This window comes from Trichosurus vulpecula, chromosome 2 (assembly GCF_011100635.1).
Source record: "Trichosurus vulpecula isolate mTriVul1 chromosome 2, mTriVul1.pri, whole genome shotgun sequence".
In the NCBI taxonomy this organism is placed as follows: domain Eukaryota; kingdom Metazoa; phylum Chordata; class Mammalia; order Diprotodontia; family Phalangeridae; genus Trichosurus; species Trichosurus vulpecula.
This window is the reverse complement of record NC_050574.1, coordinates 84,052,330-84,078,871: the sequence shown is the minus strand read 5'-3', so window position 1 is coordinate 84,078,871 and position 26,542 is coordinate 84,052,330. Positions and strand designations below refer to the sequence as shown.

At 42.1% G+C, this 26,542-nt stretch overlaps 1 protein-coding gene across 1 annotated transcript; it reads right to left on the bottom strand.

The window, feature by feature from the left end:
- Window positions 1-659: 659 nt before the first annotated feature.
- Window positions 660-24,317, bottom strand: LOC118836536 (olfactomedin-4-like). The gene is made up of 9 exons (XM_036743792.1): window positions 24,232-24,317; window positions 23,140-23,161; window positions 11,866-12,036; window positions 10,213-10,281; window positions 8,901-9,053; window positions 7,598-7,858; window positions 5,694-5,847; window positions 3,914-4,073; window positions 660-1,356 (listed from the first exon to the last, which is right to left on the bottom strand). Exons 1-9 carry the CDS (start codon window positions 24,315-24,317, stop codon window positions 660-662), a joined length of 1,773 nt encoding a protein of 590 aa, XP_036599687.1.
- Between the last annotated feature and the right edge of the window lie 2,225 nt (window positions 24,318-26,542).

Genomic DNA, 26,542 nt, shown 5'->3' with positions numbered 1-26,542 from the left:
CAGGGTTGTTGTAAGAAAGCACACCATAGTATGTCAGCATTGTATAGTCATTATAGAACTGTGGGCTATTGTTACTCTGACCACCAGAAGTGACGCTTTGCACATGGCCTACCCTAACACTCACCCACAGGAGCCTAGAATTCTGAATCCAAGAACTACAGACTCTAGAGTCACAGACCCTAGAATTACAGCCCATAGAACTGTAGATTCACAGTCTGTCAGACACAGAAGTGAGGCAACCATATTGATCACTGAAAAATAACCTATCAAATTTTATTGAGCTTTAAAGTTAACAGAGTTCTTTCCACTCATCAGCTCTGGAAGATAGGTGGTCTAATATGTATTATCTCCATTTGACAGATGATAAAACTGAGGCATTCACAAAGGAAGCAATGCCTGGGTGAAAGGGAGGCTTCCTGGCACCAGGTGCAGCACTCCTTATACTACAGGGCACAGACTAGTACTAGAAGAGAACACTTAAATCACTCATCTCCTTGACTAATTTCTATGTCACTTGACTATTTGATTATGAATAGGTTGACTTGATTTGATCAATGTTGTCCAATCACCAAGGGGCAGTGAGAGATAAGAGCCAAGAAGGGGACAATAAGACTGGGATCTACAGAGGGCTCCCCTCTACCATCCCTAAGCCCTGGGGCCTAGGCCTTTATGCCCTTTATGCCCTTGGGCCCCACCTTTGCATCTATGGCAGATGGTGGTAGCCTAAACTGCTGGAAGACAAGGTCATAAGTGACAAGATAACCATCATTATAGACATAAAGCTTGTGATCCAAGGGGCTATAGTTGATGCTCTGCAGGGTCTCAAGCATCTTGTCCAGTAGGATGCTGAGGTGGAGCTCCTGCCCAGTGTTAGTGTCAAAGGCATAGAATATCTCCTCCTGGCGAGTGCTCAGGGAACGCAGGGCATAGAGGACCCCACAAGCCATGAAGGTTCCTGATATCACTGGCCTGTATTGTCCCGTGTGCCAGGTCTTCTCCACAGCCAGGGTGCTGGCATTGAGCCGGCTCACCACCAGGTTACCCTTATTCTCTTCTGTGGAGTATACTACCCAGAGCCCCTTTTCATCCCCAGCAAAGTCCAAGTCCTTCCAGGGCACACCAACATATGAGAAGCGATTGTTGTAGGTAGCTCCCAGCAGGGGCTGGCGAAGCACCAGAGTGTTGGTGGCCAGGTGCACCTTGGCCATGTCACCAGTGCCATAGTAGTTGAAATACATGAAGTTCTTGTAGACGGTGTTGCCACTCCCATCCCCATAGCCCATCTTCCATTCTATATAGTCCTGGAACAGTACTAGGTCATCATAGGACTTGTACAGCCAGTAGTAGTCAAAATACCTTGGGAAAGGTACAAATTAGAAAAAAAAATCACTAGTGCTGGTACAAGCACTGAATGTCTGGGCCTGGTTGGACTTCCCCTTTGTTCTCAGGCCCACTGAATGCTTTCCATCCTTCAAGACCCAGATGGAGGCCTACCACCTCCAAGAAGCCTTTCCTGACTGACTACTCTCACACACATAGATCTCTCTGTCCCTGAACACCTCCCTACAAAGCTTGAAATGTACACCACATAACTTGTTCCAGGATCGCAAGATTTAGAATAAGAAAGAACCACAGAGATCATTTAATCTAACATTCTCATTTGATAGATGCAGATGTCGAGGCTCAGGATAATGAACTAACTTCATGGGGTTATAAGATTTATATCTGAAAGGGATCTTACAGGCCTCTCATTTTATATATAAAGAAACTCAAGTAGAGATGGATTGTGTCTTGTGCACAACTAGTCACAGAGCTAATAAGGGCTTGATACAGGATTAAAACTCAGGTCCAAAAATCAATCAACTGGACCACTTAGATGTCTTTTTGCCTTGTGTCTCTCACAGCCCCCAGCCACAGGGCTATGTACACACTACAGTGGAAAGCACTTTGTATTTGTAGCAGGCACGGGCTCTAATCCTGGCTGTGTGACTTCTGGCACAGCGTTTTTCTTTAACCCTCAGGCTCCTAATCTATAAAATAGAGAAAACAACACTTAAGCCTCCTAACAGGATTATAGTGATGAAACTTTTTTTGAGGGGGGAAGGCAGGGCAATTGGGGTTAAGTGACTTGTCCAAGGTCACACAGCTAGTAAATGTGTCAAGTATTTGAGGCCGTATTTGAACTCAGGTCCTCCTGACTCCAGGGCAGGTGCTCTACCCCCTGTGCCACCTAGCTTTCCCATGACGAAACTTTTTAATGAACTTTAACATATTCTAGAAGGGAGTAATTAAATTTTTTTTAATCTAATCCAGGGGATGAGGTGGGGAGAGGTTTGGAGACAGGTTGCAAAGATTAGGTTTTTTGGTCTGGAGAAACAGAGAAACTGAGAGAAGGGAAAAGGGGATGCACGTATATAAAAAGAAGGGAATGATATGTTCTCCAAACTGCAGAGATGCCAACCAAGGTCTCCTGAGACTGGGACATAGGTAATTTGTGCTGTAAAATTAGAGGTATACAGGTAATAGAATGTCAACTCCTTGAGGACAGGAATTCTTTGATTTTGGTGCCTGACACCTAGAAGAATTTTTATTTATTGGACTGATTGTCCAAGTTTACAGACACAGATAAATAGTAGCAGGTAGGATTGGATCTCTGGCTCCAATGCCAGTGTCCTTTACTCTAGCATGACAAGGACATCATTAAACCATTACTGCAATAGGAATCTGGCCCTGGGCAGTTGGGTGGCACAGTGGATAGAGGGCCTGGAGTCAGGAAAGCTAATTTTAGATCCAGCCTTAGACATTTATTAGTTTTGTGGCCCTGGTAAAGTCACCTAACCTTTGTCTGCCTAATTTCTTCACCTGTAAAATGAGGATAATAGCACCCACCTCTCAGAGTTGTGAGGATGAAATGAGATGATATTTGGAAAGTACTTTCTAAGCCTTAAAGTGCTACCAAATGCTAGTGCTAACAGTTGTTGTCGATGTTATTGGTATCATGGCAACTTACAATAATAGTGTACTAAGGTATAGAGAGAAAGGGTATGGTTTGGATAGCAGGAGGGAAATATCCCACTCCTGAAATCACACATGGCTCCTGGCTGCTCTGGAGTGACATGAAGACTGCCTACCTCACAGCGCTGTTGTACCGAAAGTGCTGGGTAAGCTGCAAAATGCAGTGTCAGCCTGAGCTACTATTAGCCCCAGGTGGTAAGGACCAGGAGGCCTGGGACCTAGGGCTTTGGCCACATCATCTCTTGGGACCAGAGAATGAGAGAGAGAGAGAGAGAGAGAGAGAGAGAGAGAGAGAGAGAGAGAGAGAGAGAGAGAGAGGCACAGAGACAAAGAGACAGAGACAGAGAGACACACAGAGAGAGAATCTAGACAATGAGACAGAGAAACAAATAGAGACAGATAGATAACAGAGACAGAGAGAGAGAGGAATGTGAGGGATAGAGAAACATAGACACACAATGAGATAGAAAAAGACGGAGACAAATAGAGACAGACAGGAGAGAGGAAGGAGAGAGACAGACACAGAGAGGGATAAAGAGAGATAAAGAAAGAGGAGGAGAGAGGAAGGAGAGAGATAAAGAGAGACAGAGAGGAGGGAAAGAGATAGAAACATAAAGAGAGAGACAAAGAGGCAGAATGAGAGGAAGAAAAGAGACAGAGAGAGGGATAAAGAGAGAGAAGAATAGAGAGGGAGGGAGAGAGAAAGGAGAGAGACAGAGAGATATAGAGACAGGAGGAGAAGAAGGAGGAAGAAGAAGGAGGAGGAGGAGGAGGAGATAAAGAGAGAGGAAAGAGGGAGAGGGAGAAGAAGAGAGAGAGAGAAATGAAGGAGAAAGAGAGCCTAGGCAAGGGAGAACTTGGGATGGAGTGGGGTGTGTTACAGCTCTGGGTCTTTTACCTGCCATCAGAACGAAGTGGGGCCACCCAGTAGAGAGAGGAAGTGAGGTTGAGTCCAGTGTCACGACCCCAGGCACCAGCCTTGTAGTGGAAACCACGCCAGTTGAGTTGAACCACAAGGGGATGACTGATGCTGAGCAGAGTGCCATGGGCACAGGAACCTAGGAAAGTGAAGAGTATTATGTGGACCCCCAACAATGGCACAGATTGAGTAGAGGTACTAGCTGCACATGCCTGCCTACACCAACATCTTGGGGAGATCTGAGGAGGAGTGGACATTGAGGCTTATTCCTAGGGAGTGGGGACAAAGGTGCTCTTTCCATTGTACAGAGACTCAAGGGTGCTGGGAGGGGATTCCCCAGAATGTGTTTGTATTTGTAACCATCAATATCCTTACTCACATATATAGACTTTAAGATTTACAGAATTACTTTTCCCATAACAACCCTGCAAGGTAGATAGGAAAGAAGGGAGTGGGGGCAAGATCGAAAATGGTCTAGATGAAAAGTCAGGAGAGCCCTGGCTTAGAATCCCAACTCAGACCCTTAGAAGCTGCACGACTGGCCAGTCATTTAACCACTAAGCTTCAGTTTCTTCGCCTGCAAAATGGGAATAATGAATATTATCTAAACTGTATCACTCACAGGGTTTTTGTAAGGGAAGCATTTTGTTAAACATTAATTAATGAAGAAAGGAGTAGCTACTATTACTCTTGGAGAAACATTTTATGCACTATGTTGACATGAGAATGATTATACAACAGCACGTTCGTGTACGAGTGTCTATGCTGGTACCAGTGTGAACGTATGTTTGTGTCAGTATGCATGTTGGTGTCAGATAATATGTATCCCCAGCACTTAGCACAGTGTCTGGCATATAGTAGGCACTTAAGATATGCTGTTGACCCACTATGTGTAAAGCTAGTGTGTGTCCATATATTTTATATATTTTCTGAACCACCTACCTGGAAGCTATGTGGGGCAGTGGATAGAGAATTGGGACTTGAGTAGGAAGGCCCATGTTCAAATCTAGCCTCAGACAATCACTAGCTTTGTGACCCTGGGAAAGTCACTTAATGTTTGTCTGCCTTAATTTCCTCAACCATAAAATGGGGAAGTATAATAATGTCACATACTTAACAGGGTTGTTGTGAAGATCAAATATGATAATATTTGTAAAGTGATTAGCACAGTTCCTAATAAACAATAGATGATTAATAAATTCTTGTTTCCCTCCCCAATTACCCTACAAAATAGTTTTTAAAAAGTTTTGGGGGAAAACATACAGAAATATATGCCTACATGTGTGTATGGGTATGTTGGGATGACCGTGACTATGAATATGTAAGCATGTACTGTTACTTTAGAGAGGTGACCTGGGAATCAGAGTGACTTGGGATCAAGTCCCATCTCTGACCCATGCTGGCTTTATGACTCTGGGCTAGTCACAACCTGTCAGTACCCCAAGGCTTCTCTCTGAGTTGTAAAGAAAATGGAGAACCGTTATCAGTCATTTATTGGGAGTTCAATAGCACAATACATCAATAAAATCACAGGTCTAGTGACAAATGAATACATGAATGAGTGATAAACGAATGAACAGAAATATAAATAAAGGAGATCCTATGGAACTCTGCCCCTTAGTAGCACATCGTGCAGAACTAATAAATATACAATCTAAATTTTCACAGGGCATCTTTTTGGGAGGGTGGGTGGTAGGAGCAGAGAGCAAGGCCCTGAACTTCAAGGATGGGCTCAATATGGATATGGTGGGGCACTCACCAGGAGGAAGATTCTGGACCTGGTGGCCAGGGCTCCAATATCGCTCACAGTCATTCAACTGGCCTTCCAAAGCACTCACCTCCTGGACAGTGGTTCGTAAGTTGTCTTTCTGTGAGTTGGCGAGATGCCGTAGTATGATGCTGGCATTTTGTATCTGGGCAGGAGCAGAAGAGAATTAGGGACAAGAAACCTGCCCTGGTTATTCCAGTCCCCCATCCAGGCAAAGAAGAGTGTGATGTATTTGGAAAAAGCCCTGAAATTGGGATAAGATAAGCTAGATTTGAATCCAAGTTCTAACATTTAGTAGTACTAACTAGTACCACAGTTAGTAGTAACTCCTAACATTTACTTGTCTGAACTTGGTCAAGTTATATTCTAAGCTCTGTGCCTCATTTTCTTGTGCATAAAATGAGAGGGCAGAACTAGATGATCTCTAAGGTTCCTTCTAGATCTAAAGTTCCATGATATAAACCACAAATGTGAAAGTGTGGAGGTCACCTGAACAGAAAATCTTAATTTACAGATAGAGAAACTGGAGAGGCCCAGAGAGGCCCAATTATTTTTCTCAAGGTCACAGGGTACATGAATGGTAGTCAGGTCTCTTCCCAGTCAGACCAATTCTCTTTGCCCTTCAGTACAATTATTGCTCTCAGACTTCTTACTTCCTAATATAACACGTAACAATTGTTCCATATTATTCACTACCTGACTCATTATGTCAGATCTCCTCAACTAGACTGTGAGACAATTAGTCAGGGAGCAGAGACTATGATCTCTGCCATGGGCTGACTTACACTGATGACTTTGCTGAACTTTCTGAGATGGGAAGAGGTAGTTGTGGGCTTAGTGAAGAAAAAGTCAACACCCTGACTACTTCAGGCTAGCTTGGGTTCAATTTTCCTGCTCCCTACCATTGCAGCTTGGAGAGAGGGTGTAGACTCTCTACCTGCCACCTACTCCATCTCCTGAGGCCTTATAATGCCAAATTGTCTGGCTCATCCATTTACTGTTTCTTGATTTTGCTCTGGATAACTGGCTTACTTCTTCTAGAAAAATGGATTTATTTCTGGCTAGATGGTTTCCCTTTCCCAGGACTCTCTAATTCTGTAAGTGATAGAGAGATTAAGAGATTCTAGACAGTCTTCTTGTTACTCCCACATCCATAGGAGGCCCAGTTATTTGTGCATAAGGGTGATATATTATGCATGGGAGCAGCAAGATGGAGGGTGTGAAATAGAGATTGGATAAGATATATGATATGGGAGTAAGACAGTGGATATTGTTGCATGTGATATGGATATGGAGAGGGGACACATGGAGTGTGTGATACTAGTAAATGTAATACAAGGTAATTGACACCACGATTTGATTCTAGCTGTGATATGGTAGGGCTGAGGAGTCACAAGGAATCATAGAACCATAAGATTGTCAGATGGAAGGGGCTTTAGAAATCATAGAGCCCAAACCTTTCATTTAACAAGTGAAGAAATTGAGGTGTGAAGAAATAAAATGACTTGCCTAATGTTATGCTGGTACTAAGTAGTACACCTGTAATTGAAACCTAGGTCTCTTGGTTCCAAATCCATTGGTCTCTCCACTATACCCAGGTACGTGTCATATGGAATTGAGTGATATTTAGTATATTATATGAGGACTCGGAGGGTGTGTCTGGAGAGGTATAATATGTGAGTATGTGATATGGGGGGTATGATGTAGGGAGTGCTATTAGTGTGTACAGTATGGGGGTGATGTCAAGGATGCAGAGTGAATAAAGTATATATAAGTCATATGGGAGTATGTGAAATGGGGGGTGGAGGAAGTGATATGAAAAGTGGGTGTCTGATAATGCCCTTAGCAGAGGCAACAGGGGCTGAAGAGGATGTTAAGAATCAGACTTGCCTCACCTGTCCCTGGACTCTTTGGAGGATCCAATCAGTGCTGCTGCCTTTGCCTCCCATCACCCTACCCTGGGCCTTGAGCTGGTTGAGCAGTCTCTCAGATCCCAGTAGCTCCCACCGAAGGGCTTCCCAGTGATCAGTTGAGGAGTAGGTGGTGTGGCCAGACCCAGACTCTGATCCAGAGCCCTTTTGGCTCCCCTCCAGGGGCTGCATATGTTCTAGCACTGGCTTCTTCTGGGCCCCGAGGGCCTGAATATACTCATCCTCCTGGCAAGAGGGAAAAGAGGGGGGTGGCAAGAGAAAGAGAGGAAGAATTGGAGAAAAATGTGGGATCAAGAAAAGTGTAGATTAGCACTATCTTCTTTTTTCTTGGCACCGTGGGCTGTTTCCCTACTTCCTTTTAACATCACTGTCAAAAATTGATTGTTTTTGCTTAATATTTTTTTCTCTTCTTCCACTTAAAAAATTCTGTTATAAGTGATGGTGCTCTGGGAGGTAGGAAGTAATACAAAGAAACGTTTAGTTGATATAGAAACAAAATATAGCAATAAAATCTATTTTTAGAATCATCATCCAAGATCAACCCATTATGTCCTTTTGTTCCAAAAACCTTCATTGTCTTCCTTCCTGTCACCAACAGAATAAGGTGCAAACAGACTGGTGTTGAAACTATATTCCTAATCTCATCTCCTACTGATAGAAAGAACTAAAACTGGCCAACCTGTTGCTACTGCTGTACATGATATTTCATTTTAGTTTGATAAAGGATTTCTAAGATCTCTTCTAGTTCATCAAATGAACATCTGTCTTCCTAACAAAATGAAGCTTCACAAAGACCAATCCCTGATCCCCCTATCAGCATTATTCTGAAATCTGGGGCCTGCAGAGTATAACTGGAGAGACCCTGAAAGCTGTCTGCCCCACCCTGCCTTTCCCTTTCCAGTCACAAGGTCTAAATTTTTGAACATCCAAACTTCTTTCCCCAAGGACCTTCTCCAAGAGTTTCAACTAAAATATACCTCTCTAATCTTTGTGGCTCAATGGATAAACCCCAGAATTTAACCTTAGATTAGTACTACCCATCAGATTGGGATATCCCTGAAGGCAGGACCTGTCTCCCCTATTTGGGTCAAGGACCCTGGCTTCCCAGACCAGGAGCCCCCTAAGGACCAAATTGTGTCTTCTCTATCCTTTGTCCCTTCCCTCATAGGCCCTGACTTTTAGTCCAGCTCAGCACCATGGAAGATGGTAATTCGTTGACCCCCAGCCCCTCCTTCTGGAATTCCCTCTTTCCCTATAGGACACTTGCTTTGGAAAGCTTCAGCTCATACTTTTCCACAAGCTCTTCTGAAGAATTCTGTAGCTTCTCTATTTGCTTCAGGGAGATGGGGCTGTTGGTTAGATAGACCACACAGATGTAATTGCCTTGTTCATCCATGGAGCCTGCCACATTTCTCACCATCTGAAATGGCAAGAGCCTCATAGGATAGGTTTATTATATATTTAAAAGGAAAAGCATATTGAACATAATGGATTTGTGCAATCATTTCTAAAAAATTATACCATATTATGGAAATCCTTGTTTTATTACATAAATTAAAAATAAAAATTTAAAAATTAAAGAAAAGAAATGTTAAGGGTTTCATAGGATATGAAAGCATGTTGTGTTGGCAACCAAAAATGGGCTCCTTAGCACTTAGTCAACAAGTGCCCTTGACTAGTTTGGCTTTTTCCCCTGAACTGAATACTGTTTGTATGTTGGACTGGAGTAAGCTTGTCGGCCCCTTCACCTTGCTTCCCTTGCTTAAGCTGATGGAAAGAACCTGTGCTTTCCTGGTCAACCCCTTCACCTTGCTTAAGCAGATTGAAAGAACCTGTGCTTTCCCCGGCGTACCTAACACCCCCGCAGAAGCCGGATGGTTAAAAGCAGCTCCCATTGGAGCCAGAGGCTGCTATAGCCACAGCCACAGCCACAGCCACAGCCACAGCCACAGCCGAAGCAGGAGCTGCCAGTAGCAGAGTTGGCCTATGGGAGGAAGCTGAACAAGGACTTGAAGCCAGTGGGTAATCTTTTTACCATAGAGGGGGAAGCATGATTTTGCTTTACGCAATCATGCTTCTCTGTAGCCTCCTGGTTACTCTTTCAAGGCGTACTTATTGGGCCTGGAAGCTTTTGATCAATATATCAAAATGGGGTTGCTGGTTCATGGGTTGGTTACTGTGGAGCCTAAATATATGTTTTGATTCTTCTGCCTTCTACTTTGAGAGTTTCTTATATCCGGCAGTTCCGAACCTTTCAGACATGTTTATGATCCTATTTGAGATTATAAACTCTGCCCTCCTAATACACATGTTATGAGGCATAAGGAGGTATGATGATATGGGACAAGAAATGATGGAGTGGGATAGGGCATGATAGGGATTGGGAACATTGGGGCTGACCCTGGTTTTCAGGGTCCACTGCAGGATACACTGTATTTCTCTTTCAGTCTGTCCTCCATCTTTCTACCTACATATAGATGACCCATGGTTGGGAGGTGGACTAAGGACTTGGCAATGGGGATGGAAGGAGCGATAATTCCTCAGTCTAGGCCCTGCAGGAAGGACTTCCCTGACCCTACCTTGTATACTGCCTGATGCTGATTCAAACTGTAGGTGGTGTCATTGTGAGGGTTTGTTACCTGCAAGGGGAAGAAGCAAACTATCTGAAAACTGCTTTTTAGAGAGATGATTAGAACCTCCCTCTTTTAAAAAGGGTTTTCCAGTTTTCCGTTTCTCTCTAACCTGAAGGATCAAGTCCTCCTCCACCCCTCAAAATGCACAAATACACATTCATTTCTTTATTAGGATTACAGAATTTTGAGCTGGAAAGAACCTTAGAGATAAATCTAGATGAGGGATTCTTAACCTTTCTTACATTGTGGACTTCTCTATGAGTCTGGTGGATCCTATAGAGACCTTTTCAGAATAATGCTTTTAAATGAAAAAATAAATACATAGGATTACAAAGGAAGCCAATTACATTAAAATGCAGTTATCAAAATATTACAAAAATAACTTCACTGACCCTGCTCAGATCTGGACTAATCCTTTCATTTTATACATGGGGAATCTAAGTCCTAGGGATCTGAATGTTTTGCTCAAGATCACACAGGATAGTAAGTTGCAGTCAGGACTTGAGTCCAGATACCTTGATTCCAATTCACTTATTCAATCAACAAACATTCATTAAATGCTAAGTGACAGGAAGATCTGAGTTCAACACTACTTCCTATATGCTGTAGCTGTATGACCTTGAACAAGTTACTTAACCTCTGCCTCACTTTCCTTATCTGTAAAATGAGAATAATAATAGCACCTACCTCTCAAGGTGGTTCTGAGATTAAAATGAGTTAATGTCTGTAAAGCACTTTGCAAAACTTAAAGCTTTATATAAATGCTAGTTATTATTATTAATTATTATTATTATTGTTTCATGAGCAATGCACAGGGTACTAGAGACAAAAGGCCTAAAATTCTTTGCTTTTTCACCGGAGCATACTGCTTCTTCCCCAAGATGACAGGGAAGAGACAAGCATAGGGACAAGGTTGGGGACCTTAATGATGCTGAAAGATATAGACTATAATGATAGGAAGAGACTGGGAAGGATTCTGGGGAGTGGTAGATAGTAGATTTCGATGTACCCACCCCTTTGAACAGTAATAGGGGAGGAAATGAAAACTACAGAGATAATGGGGAGGGGAGAGAGAAGAGAAAGAGCTGTTGGATTCTATACTGCAAGGATTTAGGGCTTTGCAAACGTAACACCTGAGGCAGAGGCCCAGGATTTGAGGATTAGAACATTCAGGCTGTATCCCGCCTGCATTTGAATGATAACCTTGGGAATATCACTCATGATCTTCCCTTCAGGACCAGTCAATCTGATAAGTGTTTTGGAGGACAGCAAGGGACCATTCCCACAGAGCAAAGCAGCCAGTCCCTACAAATTCCTTCTTGTCCTGTGGCCTTCTCTAATTCATCCTAGAGTCTATTCTCTTCCTAGCCTGTGTCCTTTCTCAGGAGTAGGCTACCAGCCAGTGGAACTCCCCATTAAGTGAACCAAGAATGAATAATAGAACCTTGGAGCAGGAGTCAGGAGAGATCTGGTTTTGAATGCTGCGTCTGACATTTACTCTATGACATCTCTTACATTCCTTCTAGCCCTGATATTCTATAGGCCTATGATTCAAGGATTCTCTCCCTTCCCTGTCCTAACTCATCCATTCCCCCTTCTCTTTACCTGGGGATGGCTAGACAGCATCATGGGCAACAGCAGCCCTAGTAAGAAAGCTGAGAAGCAGTGCATCTGGTCTGTGAGTATGTAGGCCAAGTGACTGTGATGGACCATGGCTGACTGCAAATACCTTTTATCCTGGTGCAGGGGGAGGAGGAGGAGGAAGGTAGACTGATGCTTGAGATCATGACAGTCCCTAGGGGAGAAAAGGGTGTGAGTTGAATGACAGGCTCCTTTTTTCCCAAACATCTAGGGGCCAGGTGATGGAGCCAGGGGCCAAGGTGGCAGAGGCCACAGGAATTAGGGAACTTCCTTAACTTGTCAGGTCTTGTCTGTCAAAACACTCTAATCCCACCCTTAGCTCGCCAGGCCCCTCTGCCCAAACAGATTAAAGTGAACCTGAGCTACCTCTCTCCTGCCCTGCCCCACTGCAGGTAGCTCCTTTCACAGGGGATTAGGATCAGAATGAGATCCCACAAAGTGGAACTGCAACCCAATCTGTATCTCTGGGATAACAGTGTGTTCCCAGCCCACTGCCTAAGGTGGGACAGGCACTGTAAGGTATTTGGCATGTGTATGTGGGGTGTGTATGTGTGTGTGGGTGTCCCTGGGAGCATTGCTTCAGTGTGTATGGTCCAACCTCGCATCCACCCAGGCCTTGATTCAGATCCTGGACACTCTTTGGGTGTGCTATCTGACTTCTGCCATCCCATTCACCACTCTTCTATATTCCCCACCTGGCCCTCAGCTCCCACTGTCAAATTGCTCAGTTCTCTCTAAATATAAGCTAATTTCTCTGGGCATTACTTTGCAAGTCCTCTGTGAACTCACCAACCTTTCCAGAACCCCTTCCTAATTCTGGCAGTCCTGAACTCCTGACATAGCCACCCCATCTCGTCAAAGCTCTGGTGCAGGAGTGGGCCCCAGAGAGAGTCACTAGACAAGAATCCCTTCATGGTCACCTAGGAGACACTGCCTTGGGGTAGATCCTCATCATCTCACACCTGGACTATTTCAGGCCGCTTCTCATTGGATTCCTTGCTTCAAGTCTCTGTTTTCTTAAAGTCAAATTGATCTTCTTAAAACACAAGTCTGACCGTATCATTCCTCTAGGTAGCAAACTGCAGTGGCTCCCTATGACTTCCAGGGTCAAATATAAAATCTTCTGTTTGACTTTAAATACCTTCATAAACTGGCCTTGTCCTTCCTTTCCTGTCATCTTATGCTTTACTCTTCTTCACATACTCAGCGATACACTGACACTGACCTCCTTACGGTTCCTAGAACAGGAGGCTTCATCTCCCAACACAGAGCATTTTCACTGTCTGTCCCCCACCCTTGAAATTTTGTCCTTCCTTATCTGTCTCCCAGCTTCTTTAGCATCCTTCAAGACCTTGATAAAATCCCACCTTCTACCATAAGAATTTCCTGATCTCCCTTAATGATAACGCCTTTCTTCTGTTGATTATTATCCTTTGTGTAAATTGCTTGTACAGTTGTTTCCACCAGAAAACTATGAACTCTGAGAGCAGAGAATGATTTTTGCCTTTATTTATGTCTCCAGAACTTAACATAGTTCCTGACACATAGTAAGCGCTTAATAAATACTTTTTCATTCGTTCTTGCCCCTTCCTCATCTACCCACCCAACAATCTATAGCATCTTCCCCTTGTAGAACCTAGGTCATTCAGTACTCAGTAAAGAAATATCCAAGTGACTGATGTGTGACTCCTAAGACTCCTGAGAGCCTTAGGATGTTACAGACATACCACCTTTGCCCACAATTACGCTTAACACGCATATCAGGGACCATGGATCAGTGTTGGGACTTAGCAATCATCATCCAAAGACTAATGGCAGGGACAGTGGGGTGGTGATGATCTATGGGAATTCTGAGTCTGGCTTTAGGATTGCCAAGAAAGGGGCTTGTGTTCTCTGCTAAGCCAGGGGGAGAGGGCACTGAGATAAGGGAAATGTTTCCCTCTCCCACAGTCTCTCAACCTTTAGCGAGTAGCAACTCTCCTAGAAACTTAATCCCGACGAGTTTATTTATAGACTATAAAACGGGAACTGAAAGGTTGAGGAGGCAGTAGGGTCACATGTAGGGTCCTAATGGCATGAAATCTCCCCCTCAAGTCTTCCCGCCCCCCAACTTCTGAGAACCAGGTCTACTTCCTGAGCCATAGTTTATTCTCTGTCTTAATCTACCTAAACCCTTAGGAACACCCATCCTCCCACTGCAAGTCAGCAAGCCTTTGTTTAGAAATTACTTTACATTTCCAGGTCCTTCCACACCTGGAACCCTTCCTAATGGGACAGGGATTTTTAACTGATAGCATCTCAGAAGGGAAGGAGATCTCAGAGGGCATTTAGTTCAACCCCACCCAGAAATGTGAATTCACTGACAAGCAGCCATAGGTGCTACCTAGGCTTATGGAGACAACTAGTTCCTGCTACGTTTTTTTTGCACTTGGGAGTAGCTTTCACTATTAGGAATGTCCTTCATTAAATCTGCCTCCCCTGTGCTGACATCACTGTGTAAAACCTCCACTAGATTTTCCCGAGGGATTTTGCTGCTGGTAATCATAGAAATTTTGAATAACAAATAATAAATCTTATAAACACAACCTAAGTATTCAAAGCCTAATAGGAATCCCAGACCTTGGTCTCCCTTGCAGTATAGAAGGAGAGAGGCATCATTTCCCAGCTTCTCTCATCTTTCAGTTTATGGCTCTTCTGGAGAATCAGGCTTACCCATGCCCGTTGTCTCTTTTTCTTCCCCAGGGTGATACTTCTTGTCAGTTTCCTTCTCTCTTAGCTCTTCACCCTCTTTCCTCTGGAAGATGGACCTTTGGCAAGACAGTGGTGATTACAGGCTCTAATGGTGTATCATCTACTTGAACATAGGACTCAAGTCCTGTTTCCATGTCATAAGAACCTTTAGACTGGGTTGTAGAGTGGATATCTGCATGTTCTATAGCAAGGAAACTCATCCAAGGTCGACTTGCAGAATAACTAGCTGGCCTGGTGGATGGAGTGCTGGCCCTGAAGTTGAGAAGGCCTCTGTTTAAATCCTGCTTCAGATATTTACCAGTAATGTGACCCTGGAAAAAGGCAATTAGCCTGTTTTCAGTTTTCTCATCAATAAAATGAGGGAGTTGAATTCAATGGCCCCTTGAACTTGATTTCTACCAGCTCCAAATGTAGGATCCTATGAACATCTGATACAGGAATTTAGACTTAGGTTGACATATCTGTCAGGTATCTTTTGTGAAGCTTGGGGATAATATTTCTGGCAGCGGGAATAACTCTTGCTTTTTAGAAGATGGGAAAACTGTCATTTGGTTGGAGGGGGAAGAGAATTTAGTTATATAAGTGGTTACCTGATAATATGGCAGCTAAGCGGCACAGTGGATAGAGCACTATACCCGGAGTCAGGGAAGTCTGAGCTCAACTATGGCATGGATAGACTTGCATGAAATAACAAAGAGAAAAATGTGGAACATCAAGAGAACATTGTGTATGGCAGGACTGTCCAACCTTAGATTTTTAACGAAAAAAGAAAAGACAATCTATTTTGATTTGCCATTTTAGCAAGAGGTCTGTGGTAGCTTGGCTTCCTTTACTAAAGCATTTATGTAAATTTTTATGCTTGCAGGCAGGCTGCATAAGTCACACCGAGGGCCCTGTGAGGCCTGCAGGCTGCATTTTGGACAGCCCTGGTATATGGTAATCACAGTATTTTAGGAACAACCTTGAGCAAATAAGTAATTTTGATTATTATAAATACCCAAATTAACTACAAAGGACATATATGAAGAAAGACGCTACCTGTATCTAGAGAAATAATTGATAAATAGAAGTACATATAGAATGATTTTTCTATATATGTATATATGTGTATCTATCTATCCATCTATCTATACATATATGTGATATGCATATTTGTCTCTAATGGTAGCCATTTCAGGAAAGGGAGGAAAAAAAGGGGAAAAAAAGGAAAATTACATGATAACACTATTATATATTTAAAACAAATAGCAAATTGTGCATAATAGATTTGCAGTTTCATGTGCAATCATCTTTTTATTATACTATGTTATGGAAATGCTTTTTTATTCCATAAGTTAAAGCTAAAACAAATTAAAAATTATTTTAAAAAGAAGAAAAAATATGGCCTCAGACACAAACTGTGTGGTCTTTGGCAAGTTAGTTAACTTCTGTCTGCCTCAGTTTGCTCAATTATAAAATGTAAATAATAAACCTATCTCCCAGTGTTGTTGTGATATTCAAACATATATTGCAAACCCCTAGGAGCTGCATTTATACACCTATTATTTATACTAATTATTATTATTAATATGTATGGAATATCCGAAACCCTCTACCTATTCAGCATTCCTGATTGGCCAAAGGGCAGTTGAAGATTATAGAATGAATGAATGAATGAGCAAATGAGCTTGATCCAGTGTGTCCCAGTGGATAAATTTATTTTTTCCTTCCTTAACAGTATTTTATTTTTTCCAATTACATGTAAAGGTGGTTTTCAACATTCACTTTTATAAGATTTTGAGTTCTAATTTTTTCTCCTCCCCTTCCCCAAGACAGCAGTCTGATATAGGTTATACACATACGATCATAGTAATCATATTTCTACATTAGTCATGTTGTGAAAGAAGAATGAGAACAAAAGGGGAAAACCCAAGCAGATAAATTTTTAAATCAGTTTGAATTGTCCTGGGTCAATGATTGTGGGATTTTTTTTCCTAGTTAAAAATGCTTCCTTTATTAAATAAAGCCAATCTGCTACTTCTAGATTTGTTTGTGCATTTCTACACTGTTCAAAAGTGTTGTGCCCATGGTGTGAAAACAATCACTGAAAGCTTTCATAGAGTAGATGATTAAAGTGAGTATTATGTTTCATACCTGTTACCCATTTCACATACAATCAGCATATCTCTATAGGAAATTAAGAAGTCTCCCCACATCCCAAAGTAAACATCTGCTTAATGATTTTCCATAGCTTACAGGACTAGAAGCAGAATAGTTCTGAAGGATGCACGATTCAAAATCTCACAAGCCCCCTGGCGTCTTCATTGACAAACCAAGTTACTGTAGAGCTGGAATTTGTTTTGTGTCATAATTTGGTGTAACATAAAGGTATTCCACAATCAATGAACTAGGACACCTCACCTATTTTCATTTTAGAGACACAACAGAATGAATTACTCCAAAGGAGGTGGGTTTCAGTTCAGGGACAGGATACTTTATAAACTATGGAAAGGAGAAAGATATCTTGGATCAGTGCAAAATGAAAAAGTTGGTGATCCAAAGTACAGAATGTAAGCATTTTGAGGGTATAGATTGCCTTTTCTTTTAAAACTTTTGTGTCCTCTGCACTTAGTAGCGTTCTTTGCACATGCGCTCACACACACATGCACACACACTCACAACCACTTAATAAGAATTTGTTGAGCCCCTGCTAAGATCCAGGAATTGTGCTAGGCACTGGGGACACACAAGCTAAAATGAGTCACCCACCTTCTAGGATTTAACATTCCATGGTGGAAACAATACAAGTATATGCAAAATATATATAACACAAATATAAGGTAATTATTTGGGAGAGAGACCAGCAGCTGGAAATGATCAGAAAAGACCTCATGGAGGACATGGCTTTGTCTGAGCTTTGAGGGAAACTAGGAATTCTAAGAGGTGGAAGTTACTGGGGAAAACATTCCAGGCACAGGGACCAGCATGTAAAGGCAAGAGGTGGGAGAGGGACATTTTGTGTGAGGAATAACAAGAAAGCCAGTTTGACTACCATTAACTGAGTCAATGCATAATAGTAATGCATAATAACAAGCCTGTAAACTTTCATTAGAGATAGATTGTGAAGGATTTAAATGCCAAAAAGAAGTTGTTGTATTTGATCCTAGAGGTGCTGTAATGGGGAGCCATTGGAGTTTACTGTGCAGTGAAGTGGCGTGGTCAGACCTGTGCATAAAGAGTGTTTGTTAAATCTTGGCTTAAGGTCTAAGGTGAGACCACTTACAGATCTAATGCATCAGAGTTTCAGAATTATGAACACATTCCTTTGTCAACCCAGGAGTTCATGAGAACACTGATTCCAGTTACACACATTCCATTTCCACCTAATATTTCTGGAAACTGAGAGTGTAGAATGAAGAGTGACTGGTCCTAACCCACAAGGTCAGGATTTATGTGTCTTTTAGCCAAGCAATGTTCTTTTACTATTATTGCCACTTGTTAGCATTAGTAGGATGGACAGGAATGGGAGTGGGAGAAGCCTTGAATATACGTGTCCCAAACTACACCTTGTCTTTCACTCTCATCCTGTACAACTCCTCCCACCCCATGTACTCCAGGATCACTATTTTCAGGTCTTTTATTTTAGAGTCTGTTCAGGGAATACTTTATTCTTTTGGAATGGAAATAAATTTTTGTTTAACAGGTCAAACATGCCATTGGTTTTGTTTCCTTTTTAGTTTTTTTTTTGTTTAGCATTTTATTTTTCCCCAATTACATGTAAAAACAATTTTTAACATTTGTTTTTAAAACTTTGGGTTCCATGTTCTTTCCCTTCCTCCTTCCTGCCCCTGTCATTGAGAAGGCAAGCAATTTGATATACGTTATATATGTGTAGTCATGCAAAACATACTTCCATATTAGTCATGTTGTGGAAGAAAACTCAGATCAAAAAAAACCCTGAAGAAAAATAAAGTAAAAAAAAAAAGTATGCTTCATTCTGTATTCAGACACCATCAGTCCCCTCTTGAGAGATGGATAGCATTCTTCATCATAAGTCCTTCAGAATTGTCTTGGATTGCTGTATTGCTGAAAATAGCTAAGTCATTCACAGCTAATCATCTTACAATATCACTGTTAATTTTAAATAATATTTCACTTTGCATCAGCTCATGTAAGTCTTTCCAGGTTTTTCTGAGAGCATCCTGTTCATCATTTCTTATAGCACAGTAGTATTCCATCACAATCATAAACCATAACTCATCTAGACATTCCCCAACTGATTGACATGTCCTCAATTTCCAATTCATTGCCACCAGAAAAGAGCTTTTATAAATATTTCTGTACATATAGGTCCTTTTCCTTTTTATGTCTCTTTTGGGATACAAACCTAGTAGTAGTAGTGCTGGGTCAAAGGATATGTATGCATGGTTTTATAGCCCTTTGGGCATAATTCCAAATTGCTCTAAAGAATGGTTGAATCAGTTCATAACTCTACCAACAGTATATTAATGTCTCATTTCCTACATTCCCTCCAGCATTTGTCACTTTTTATTTTCTGTCCTATTAGCCAATCTAATAGGTATGAGGTCGTACCTCGGAATTGTTTTAATTTTCATTTCTCCAACCAATAGTGATTTAGAGCATTTTTTCAGATGGCTATAGACAACTTTGTTACTTCACTTGAAAACTCTTATCTTTTGATCATTTATCATTTGGGGAATGACTCATTTTTGTGGCAAATGTATTTTTTTTATTTTTAGTTTTCAACATTTACTTCCATAAGATTTTGAGTTCCAAATTTTCTCCCCATCTGTCCTCTCCCCCACCTCAAAAAGGCATGCAATTTGATATAGGCTCTACATGTACATTCATATTTAGCCTATTTTCACATCAATCATGTTGTAAAGAAGAATTAGAACTAATGGGAGAAACCACAAAAAAGAAGAAACAAAGAATGAAAGAAAAAAGAGAGAGCAAATAATATTCTTCAATCTGCATTCAGACTCCATAGTTCTTTTTCTGGATTATGGACAGCATTTCTAACATGAGTCCTTTGGAGTTGTCTTGGATCCTTGAATTGCTAAGAAGAGACAAGTCTATCAAAGTTAGACATTGCACATTGTGGCTGTTACTGTGTGCAGTGTTTTCCTGGTCCTGCTCACTTCACTCAGCATCAGTTCATTCAAATCTTTCCAGGATTTTCTGAAGTTTGCCTGCTCACTATTTCTTATAGCACAATAGTATTCCATTACATTCATATACAACAACTTGTTCAGCCATTCCCCAACTGATGGAGATCCCCTCAATTTCCAATTCTTTGCCACCACAAAAAGAGTCACTATAAATATTTTTGTACTTGTGGGTTCTTTTCCCATTTGTATGATCTCTTCGGGATAAAGTATAGTAGTGGTATTACTGGGTCAAAGGGTATGCACATTTTTTAGCCCTTTGGGCACAGTTCCAAGTTGCTGTCCAGAATGGTTGGATTATTTCACAACTCCACCAACAATGCATTAGTATTACAATTTTCCCACATCTTCTCCAGCATTTACAATTTTCCTGTTTTGTTATATTAGCCAATATTACAGGTGAGATGCGGTACCTAAGAGCTGTTTTGATTTGCATTTCTCTAATCAATAGTGATTTAGAGCATTTTTCATATGACTATAAATAGCTTTAACTTTTTCCTCTGAAAACTGCCTGTTCATATCCTTTGATCATTTATCAATAGGGGAATGACTTGTATTCTCATAAATTTGACTCAGTTTTCTATACATTTTAGAAATGAGGGAATGGCTCTTATTTTTATAAATTTGATTCAATTCTCTTTGTATTTGAGCAATGAGATCTTTATCAGAGAAACTTGTTTCAAAAAATTTTTAGTTGCTATTGCTAAATGTATTTCTCTCCATTCTATGCCCCCCAGTTTATTCTATTCTCTCTCTCCTTTTACTCCATCCCTCAAAAGTGTTTTGCTTCTGACTACCCCCTCCCCAATCTGCCTTCCCTTCTATCACCCCCCCATTATCTGATTCCCTTCCCCTCCTACTTTTTTATAGGGAAGATAGATTTCTATACCCAATTGAGTGTGTGTTATTTCCTCTTTGAGCCAACTTTTCCCTCTTCCCTTCCCCTGCAAAAGCTTTTTCTTGCCTCTTTTATGTGAGATAATTTACCCCATTCTATCCATCCTTTTCCCTTGTTCCCAGTACGTTTCTCTTCCTCACCCCTTAATTTTATTATTTTAGATATCATCCCTTAATTTTCAACTCATACCTCTGTCATCTGTCTATATGTGCTCCTTCTACCTATCCTAAAATTACAAATGTCTTAAGAGTTAAAAATATGATCTCCCTGTGTAGGAATGTAAATGGTTTAACCTTATTAAGTCTCTTATGATTTCCCTTCTCTGTTTACCTTTTTATGCTTCTCTTGAGTCTTGTATTTGAAAGTCAGATTTTCAGTTCAGCTCTGGTGTTTTCATCAAGAACGCTTGAAAGTCCTCTATTTCATTGAATGTCCATCTTCCCCACCCCCTCCCAAAGGATTATACCCAGTTTTGCCCAAAAGGCCTTTTTGTTAAGGGCCTTCACAATATGACTGCTGCCTGCCTTTCCAACCTTATTTCATGAACATTAATTACTTTCATGTACCCCATATTCTACCCCCCCCATCAATTAATTAACTATGACCTATTTCCCCAATTTGACATGTTATCTTTTGCTTCTTTGTATTCAAACAGGCCATCCCCCATGCAGATTCTCTCTACATTTCCACTTGTGGCCTACAGAATCCTAGTTTTCTTATCTATAAAACAAGGGTGATGGATAGCCAAGGTCCCTTCTAGCTCTAGATTTGTAATCATCTGACCTAACTCCCATCCTCTCCCAGTGGCAAGCCTGATGGCCCCAGTTATCAGTGCTTTCTTACTCTTCAAATTTTCCTAGATCCCTTTGACTCTCTCATACTCTACTCTTTCTCAGTCTCTGTCTGTTTCTGTCTCTGATTGTCTCTGTCTCTATCTTTCTCTCTGACTCTCTCTCTCTCTCTCTCTCTCTCTCTCTCTCTCTCTCTCTCTCTCTCACTCTCTCTCTCATTTCATCTGTTCACGGAGCTCCCAATCTGGAAATTCCTTCTGCTAAAGCAGAATAGCCCTTGGTGTATAATTTAATCTCTGAGAATTTCCTGGGCCACTGAGAAGTAAAGAGAATTTTCTACTGTCAAAAAGCCAGTAAATCAATGGAAGGGCTTGAAGGCATGTTACCTTGACTCTGAAGTAAATCTCACCACTATTTATGGATTTACTTTAATTTTTTGAATTGAGACAAGGTCCAAATCCTGCTTTTAGGGCTTAAAATGCTATTATAGAGGTAATATCCTCCGTTCTCCCATCTTATGTATATAGACACTACTTTCAGGGCCCCCAGCCTAATAGAGAACACAGACCCTGACTTTGGGGCCCCTGGATAGAAACAGACACAGAGCTTCTCCCTTCAGAGTTCCTACTCTGACCTTGACACACAAATCCTAACCTCGTGGTGTACCTAGTTTGATACCCTGGACTTCTGCCTCCCTGTTTGATAGGAACCATTCTTTTAGGTGTCCGAAACAGATTTATGGTCACAGCCAGGCAAGAAAAGGACCCAGAGACAAATGAAGAAAAACTGTAAGTCTAGGTATGAGATATTTATCAAGGTAGTGAGATACCTACATAGTGATATATTTATATCATGCATGGGTCAGTATAGAGAAAACTAAGAGCCAGGATGAGGATTTCTTTGGAAAACATAAGAGGTGTGTGTGTGTGTGTGTGTGTGTGTGTGTGTGTGTGTGTGTGTGTGTTGGAACAAAGTGGGGGTATGGGGGAAGAGAGCATATATTCACACAAGGACAAACTATCCATCTGGTTGAGGTCTCTGGATTAAGTGTCTTTGCTTATCTTGGTAGAGAAACTCCAGCTGACCTCTATTCCCTTCTCACCCCAACTCGACTGGGTGTCACCAAGCGCAGGATTCTCTCAGCAATACAGTGGGTCCTGACCCCATAGACAATGGGGTTGAGAGCAGGTGGAATCACCACATAGAGATTGGCCAGGAGGATGTGGACATATCCTGGGACAGTGTGTCTACCAAAACGGTGGACAAGGAAGGAGAAGAGAGCAGGCACATAGAAGAGGAAGATGACAGCAGCGTGGGCCCCACAAGTGCTAAGGGCTTTGTGGTGAGCACCCCTGGATGGCAGGTGGAAGACAGCATGGAGGATAAATGCGTAGGAGATGATAATGAGCACCACATCCAGGACTGGGGACAGTAGTGTGGTGGCGAGCCCAAACCAGATGTTGACTCGGGTATCTCCACATGACAACCGAGCCACACCCATGTGCTCACAGTAGGTGTGTGGTATTGCTTTCCTCCCACAGTAAGGCAATTGCTGAAGCAAGACAACAGGTGGTGCCATCACACATGTGCCTCGAACTAAGGCAACCACTCCTGCAGTCCCCACCACTCGGGGGGTGAGGAGGGTGCTATAGTGCAATGGCCAGCAGATAGCCAAATAGCGATCCAATGCCATGGTCAATAGGACTGAGGACTCTGCCACAAAGGCCACATGAGCAAAGAAAAGTTGAGTGAGACAGGCCCCAAAGGAAATCTCTCCAGAGAAGCCCCATAGCACAGTCAGTGCTTTGGGTACTGTGGCTGTTGACAGGACCAGGTCAGCTGCAGCCAGCAGCCCTAGTAGCTGGTACATGGGGGCCTGTAAGGCTGGGTCAGCTGCCACGAGGGCCAACAGCAGGGAATTCCCAATCACTGACACCAGATACAAGAGGCAGACAGGCACAGAAAGCCAGGCATGTGCCACTTCTAATCCTGGGATGCCCAAAAGGACAAAAGGTCCAGGACCAGAGCTGGGATCCAGAGTGAGGCTTGTGTGATTGAGAAGGATTAGTGTATGGCCTGGCTCCATTGTCTGCCTTGACTGGGACTTGTCTCTGTAGTGGCTGAATCAGGGGACTTGGGAAGAACAATTCCTTGAGGATTGTGGGGAAGGAAAGGGATTATTGCAATTTTCTATCCCTCTGCTTTTTGTTGGAGCTAAGGCCTCACTCACCAAGCACAGGCCAAAAAAAAAAAAAAAAAAAAAAAAAGAAGTGCGATGAGTTTTGGAGAAGTATGCTCCACCTTGCTCTCAGAGTTTCTCAGGCCCTCTTATTGTGTCCCCTCACCATGCACCATTGTGGGAAATGCTTTCCTGGTGTTCAAGTTAACTACAATTCCTCCTGTTGCAAATTGTCCCATCCTTTCTGCCCTTGCTATCCAGTAATCTGTGATGCTATGAATGACTGATCCTTCAGAAATAATCCCTCTTCTGTAACTCAGCCCTCTACCTCCACTTTCCCACTTGGTATCTCTGGGTCCCTATTTTGTCTCTGAATATTTGATTCTCTCCATTCTTACTCCCTTAACTTCAATCCCCCAATCCCCTTTTTCTCTTTTGTCTCCCGTCTCCCTTGATGCCCAACCCACTCACCCACCCATCCATTCTTAGGGTTCTATACTGAGAGTGGCCCCTAACATGCCATACTATTACTGTTACCCTACAGTACCTGTTCTCCAGGGTTCTGTTCCTTCCCTGGTGTGGACGATATGGCCCAGAGTCACCTGTATGCTGCTTCTGCCCATGGAGAAGCCCCTTCTGTTGCTTTCTACAGGAAGAGTTTGCTCTTACTCAGCCACGGCAGGCTTGATTGAAGAAGGCTAGGGTTCCTTAGAAGATGAATTGGATGACTGGGCTCTGGCTGAAGCAGGAAGACACAAAGAAAAGCCTCTATAATACATGAATAGATGATTGAAGAAGAGTTAGAGGGTGGGTATAGAAGATCAACCATTGATCTAGAGTGCAGGAGACAAAGTCCATCCTAGAGATGGGAGGGGGAAGACTTTATACCTACTAGGTATTCCATCTCTATAAACCAGGGACTCCATTGCTGATTCTCAGAAGATTAGATACTGTACTGACCTGACCTAGTAGATCCTGACCTTTTCTCAGGGATTCCTCTCCCTATGATCTGAATCCATCATCTCTAAAACCCCTGACCTTCCTGTTCCCTGAGCCAGTTTTGCTCCCTAGATTCAAAGTTTGGACAAACTTCTGCCATAATATACCTGAGGACCTTGACTCCCACAGTAGCCTTTCCTACCTGTCCATATACCACTGAGATTCAAGGTGTCTTCTTTTTGAGAGGCACTGTGCTGAAATGGATAGAGCCGGAAATGGGTTCAGGAAAAACTGGGTTTGAATCCTTCCTCTGACACTTACTAGATGGGTGACTATGGGCAAGTCATTTAGTCTCTGTGTCTCTGTTTACCCACCTGTAAAATGGGGATACCAATACCTCCATTAATACCTATTTTAAGGGGTTGTTATGCAATGATAAATGTAAAGCATTTTAAAAACTTTATACAAATGTCAGTTATAGTTACTGTCATTATAAATATTTATTTACAAGAAAATCAGAGGTCAGAATTCAAAACAAAAGGTAAAAAAGTATAGACAGAGAGATTCTAGTTTGATATGTTATAAGGAAAAACATCCTAGCATGAAGAGCTGTGCAAAAGTTGATGGAATGGGGACAGCAAGGTGGCGCAGTAAGTAGAGCACCTGCCCTGGAGTCAGGAGGACCTGAGTTCAAATCCAGCCTCAGACACTTGACACACTTCGTAGCTGTGTGACCCTGGGCAAGTCACTTAACCCCCATTGTCCTCCCTTCCCCCCTCCACAAATGAGGAACTCATCACCCCTGAGGCAAATTGCCACCATCTCAGATGGTGATGAGTTCTTCATCTCTAGAGGTCTTCAAGTAGAAGCTATATGACTGCTTGTTGGGCTGCTGTGGAAGGGATTCCTATTCAGGTAAGGGAGGGAGAGAAAGAAAGAGCAAGTATTTATATGTAGCTGCAGCAACAATTGGTAGTGTTCATGGTGATAAAAACAAAAATTTTAATAACTGCATTTATATAGTACTTTGAGGTTTGCAAAGCATTTTGCAAATATTTTGACCTCTTTTGCCATCACAACAACCCTGCAAGGTAGGTGCTATTATCATATCTATTTTAGAGATGAGGAAACTGAGGCAAACAGAGGTTATGTGACTTGCTCAGGGTCACCCAACTGGCAAGTGTCTGAGGCTGGATTTGAACTCAGGTCTTCCTGTATCTGGGTTAGGCACACTTAGCTGCTTAATAATAATAGCTCTTTGTTATACAAGGCTTTACATGTTATTTCATTTGAATCCAATCTAGGATTCCTGGCTCCCATTCAAGGGTTCTTTTCTTCCCATGCTTTTCTGAGACACTGGAATATCCTGCTCCAAATAATTTATTGATAACTAGGACATTCCTTTTTGCCCCCCCCCCCCCGCCCAAAACCAACCCCTTCTCTTCAATGCTCAACAAATAAAATTGGGATTGGACCAGCTGAGCATTGTAGATCGAGTTCATAAAAACCTACCTGACACTCTTATCAAATTTGGAGCTGGCAAAAATCAGAAGGAATAACTAATACATTAGACAACAGAATTATTAGACTGCAGTCTCTATATGAATGACTATATAGTCCTCTATATAAGGATTAGGGAAATGATAATTCAGCTGTCCTCTATGCACAATGGTTAGACCACTTCTGAAATACTGCACACAATTCTAGGCACCACAATTAGAAAGGACACTGATAAGCCAGAAATGACCCAGAGAACAACCAGGATGGTGATCATGCTATGTTAGGACTGAAGTCGGATACATGTACCTAAGGAAATGAAGTTTCAGGGCCAATTATTGAACCTGCAAGAGTGGAGTCATGCTTTAAGTATATGAAGTTCTGGCATACTGAAGAGGGGGGCAACTTGGTG

Excerpts from the sequence above, each read along its gene's own strand:
- LOC118836536 (XM_036743792.1), bottom strand. The coding sequence starts at position 24,317 with ATGGGCAGAAGCAGCATACAGGTGACTCTGGGCCATATCGTCCACACC. Across the intron at positions 10,282-11,865 it reads CTAGCCATCCCCAGGTAAAG|CCCTTGCAGGTAACAAACCC; the intron begins AGAAGGGGGAAT and ends GTTTGCTTCTTC. Across the intron at positions 5,848-7,597 it reads TCCAAAGAGTCCAGGGACAG|ATACAAAATGCCAGCATCAT; the intron begins GTGAGGCAAGTC and ends GCTCCTGCCCAG.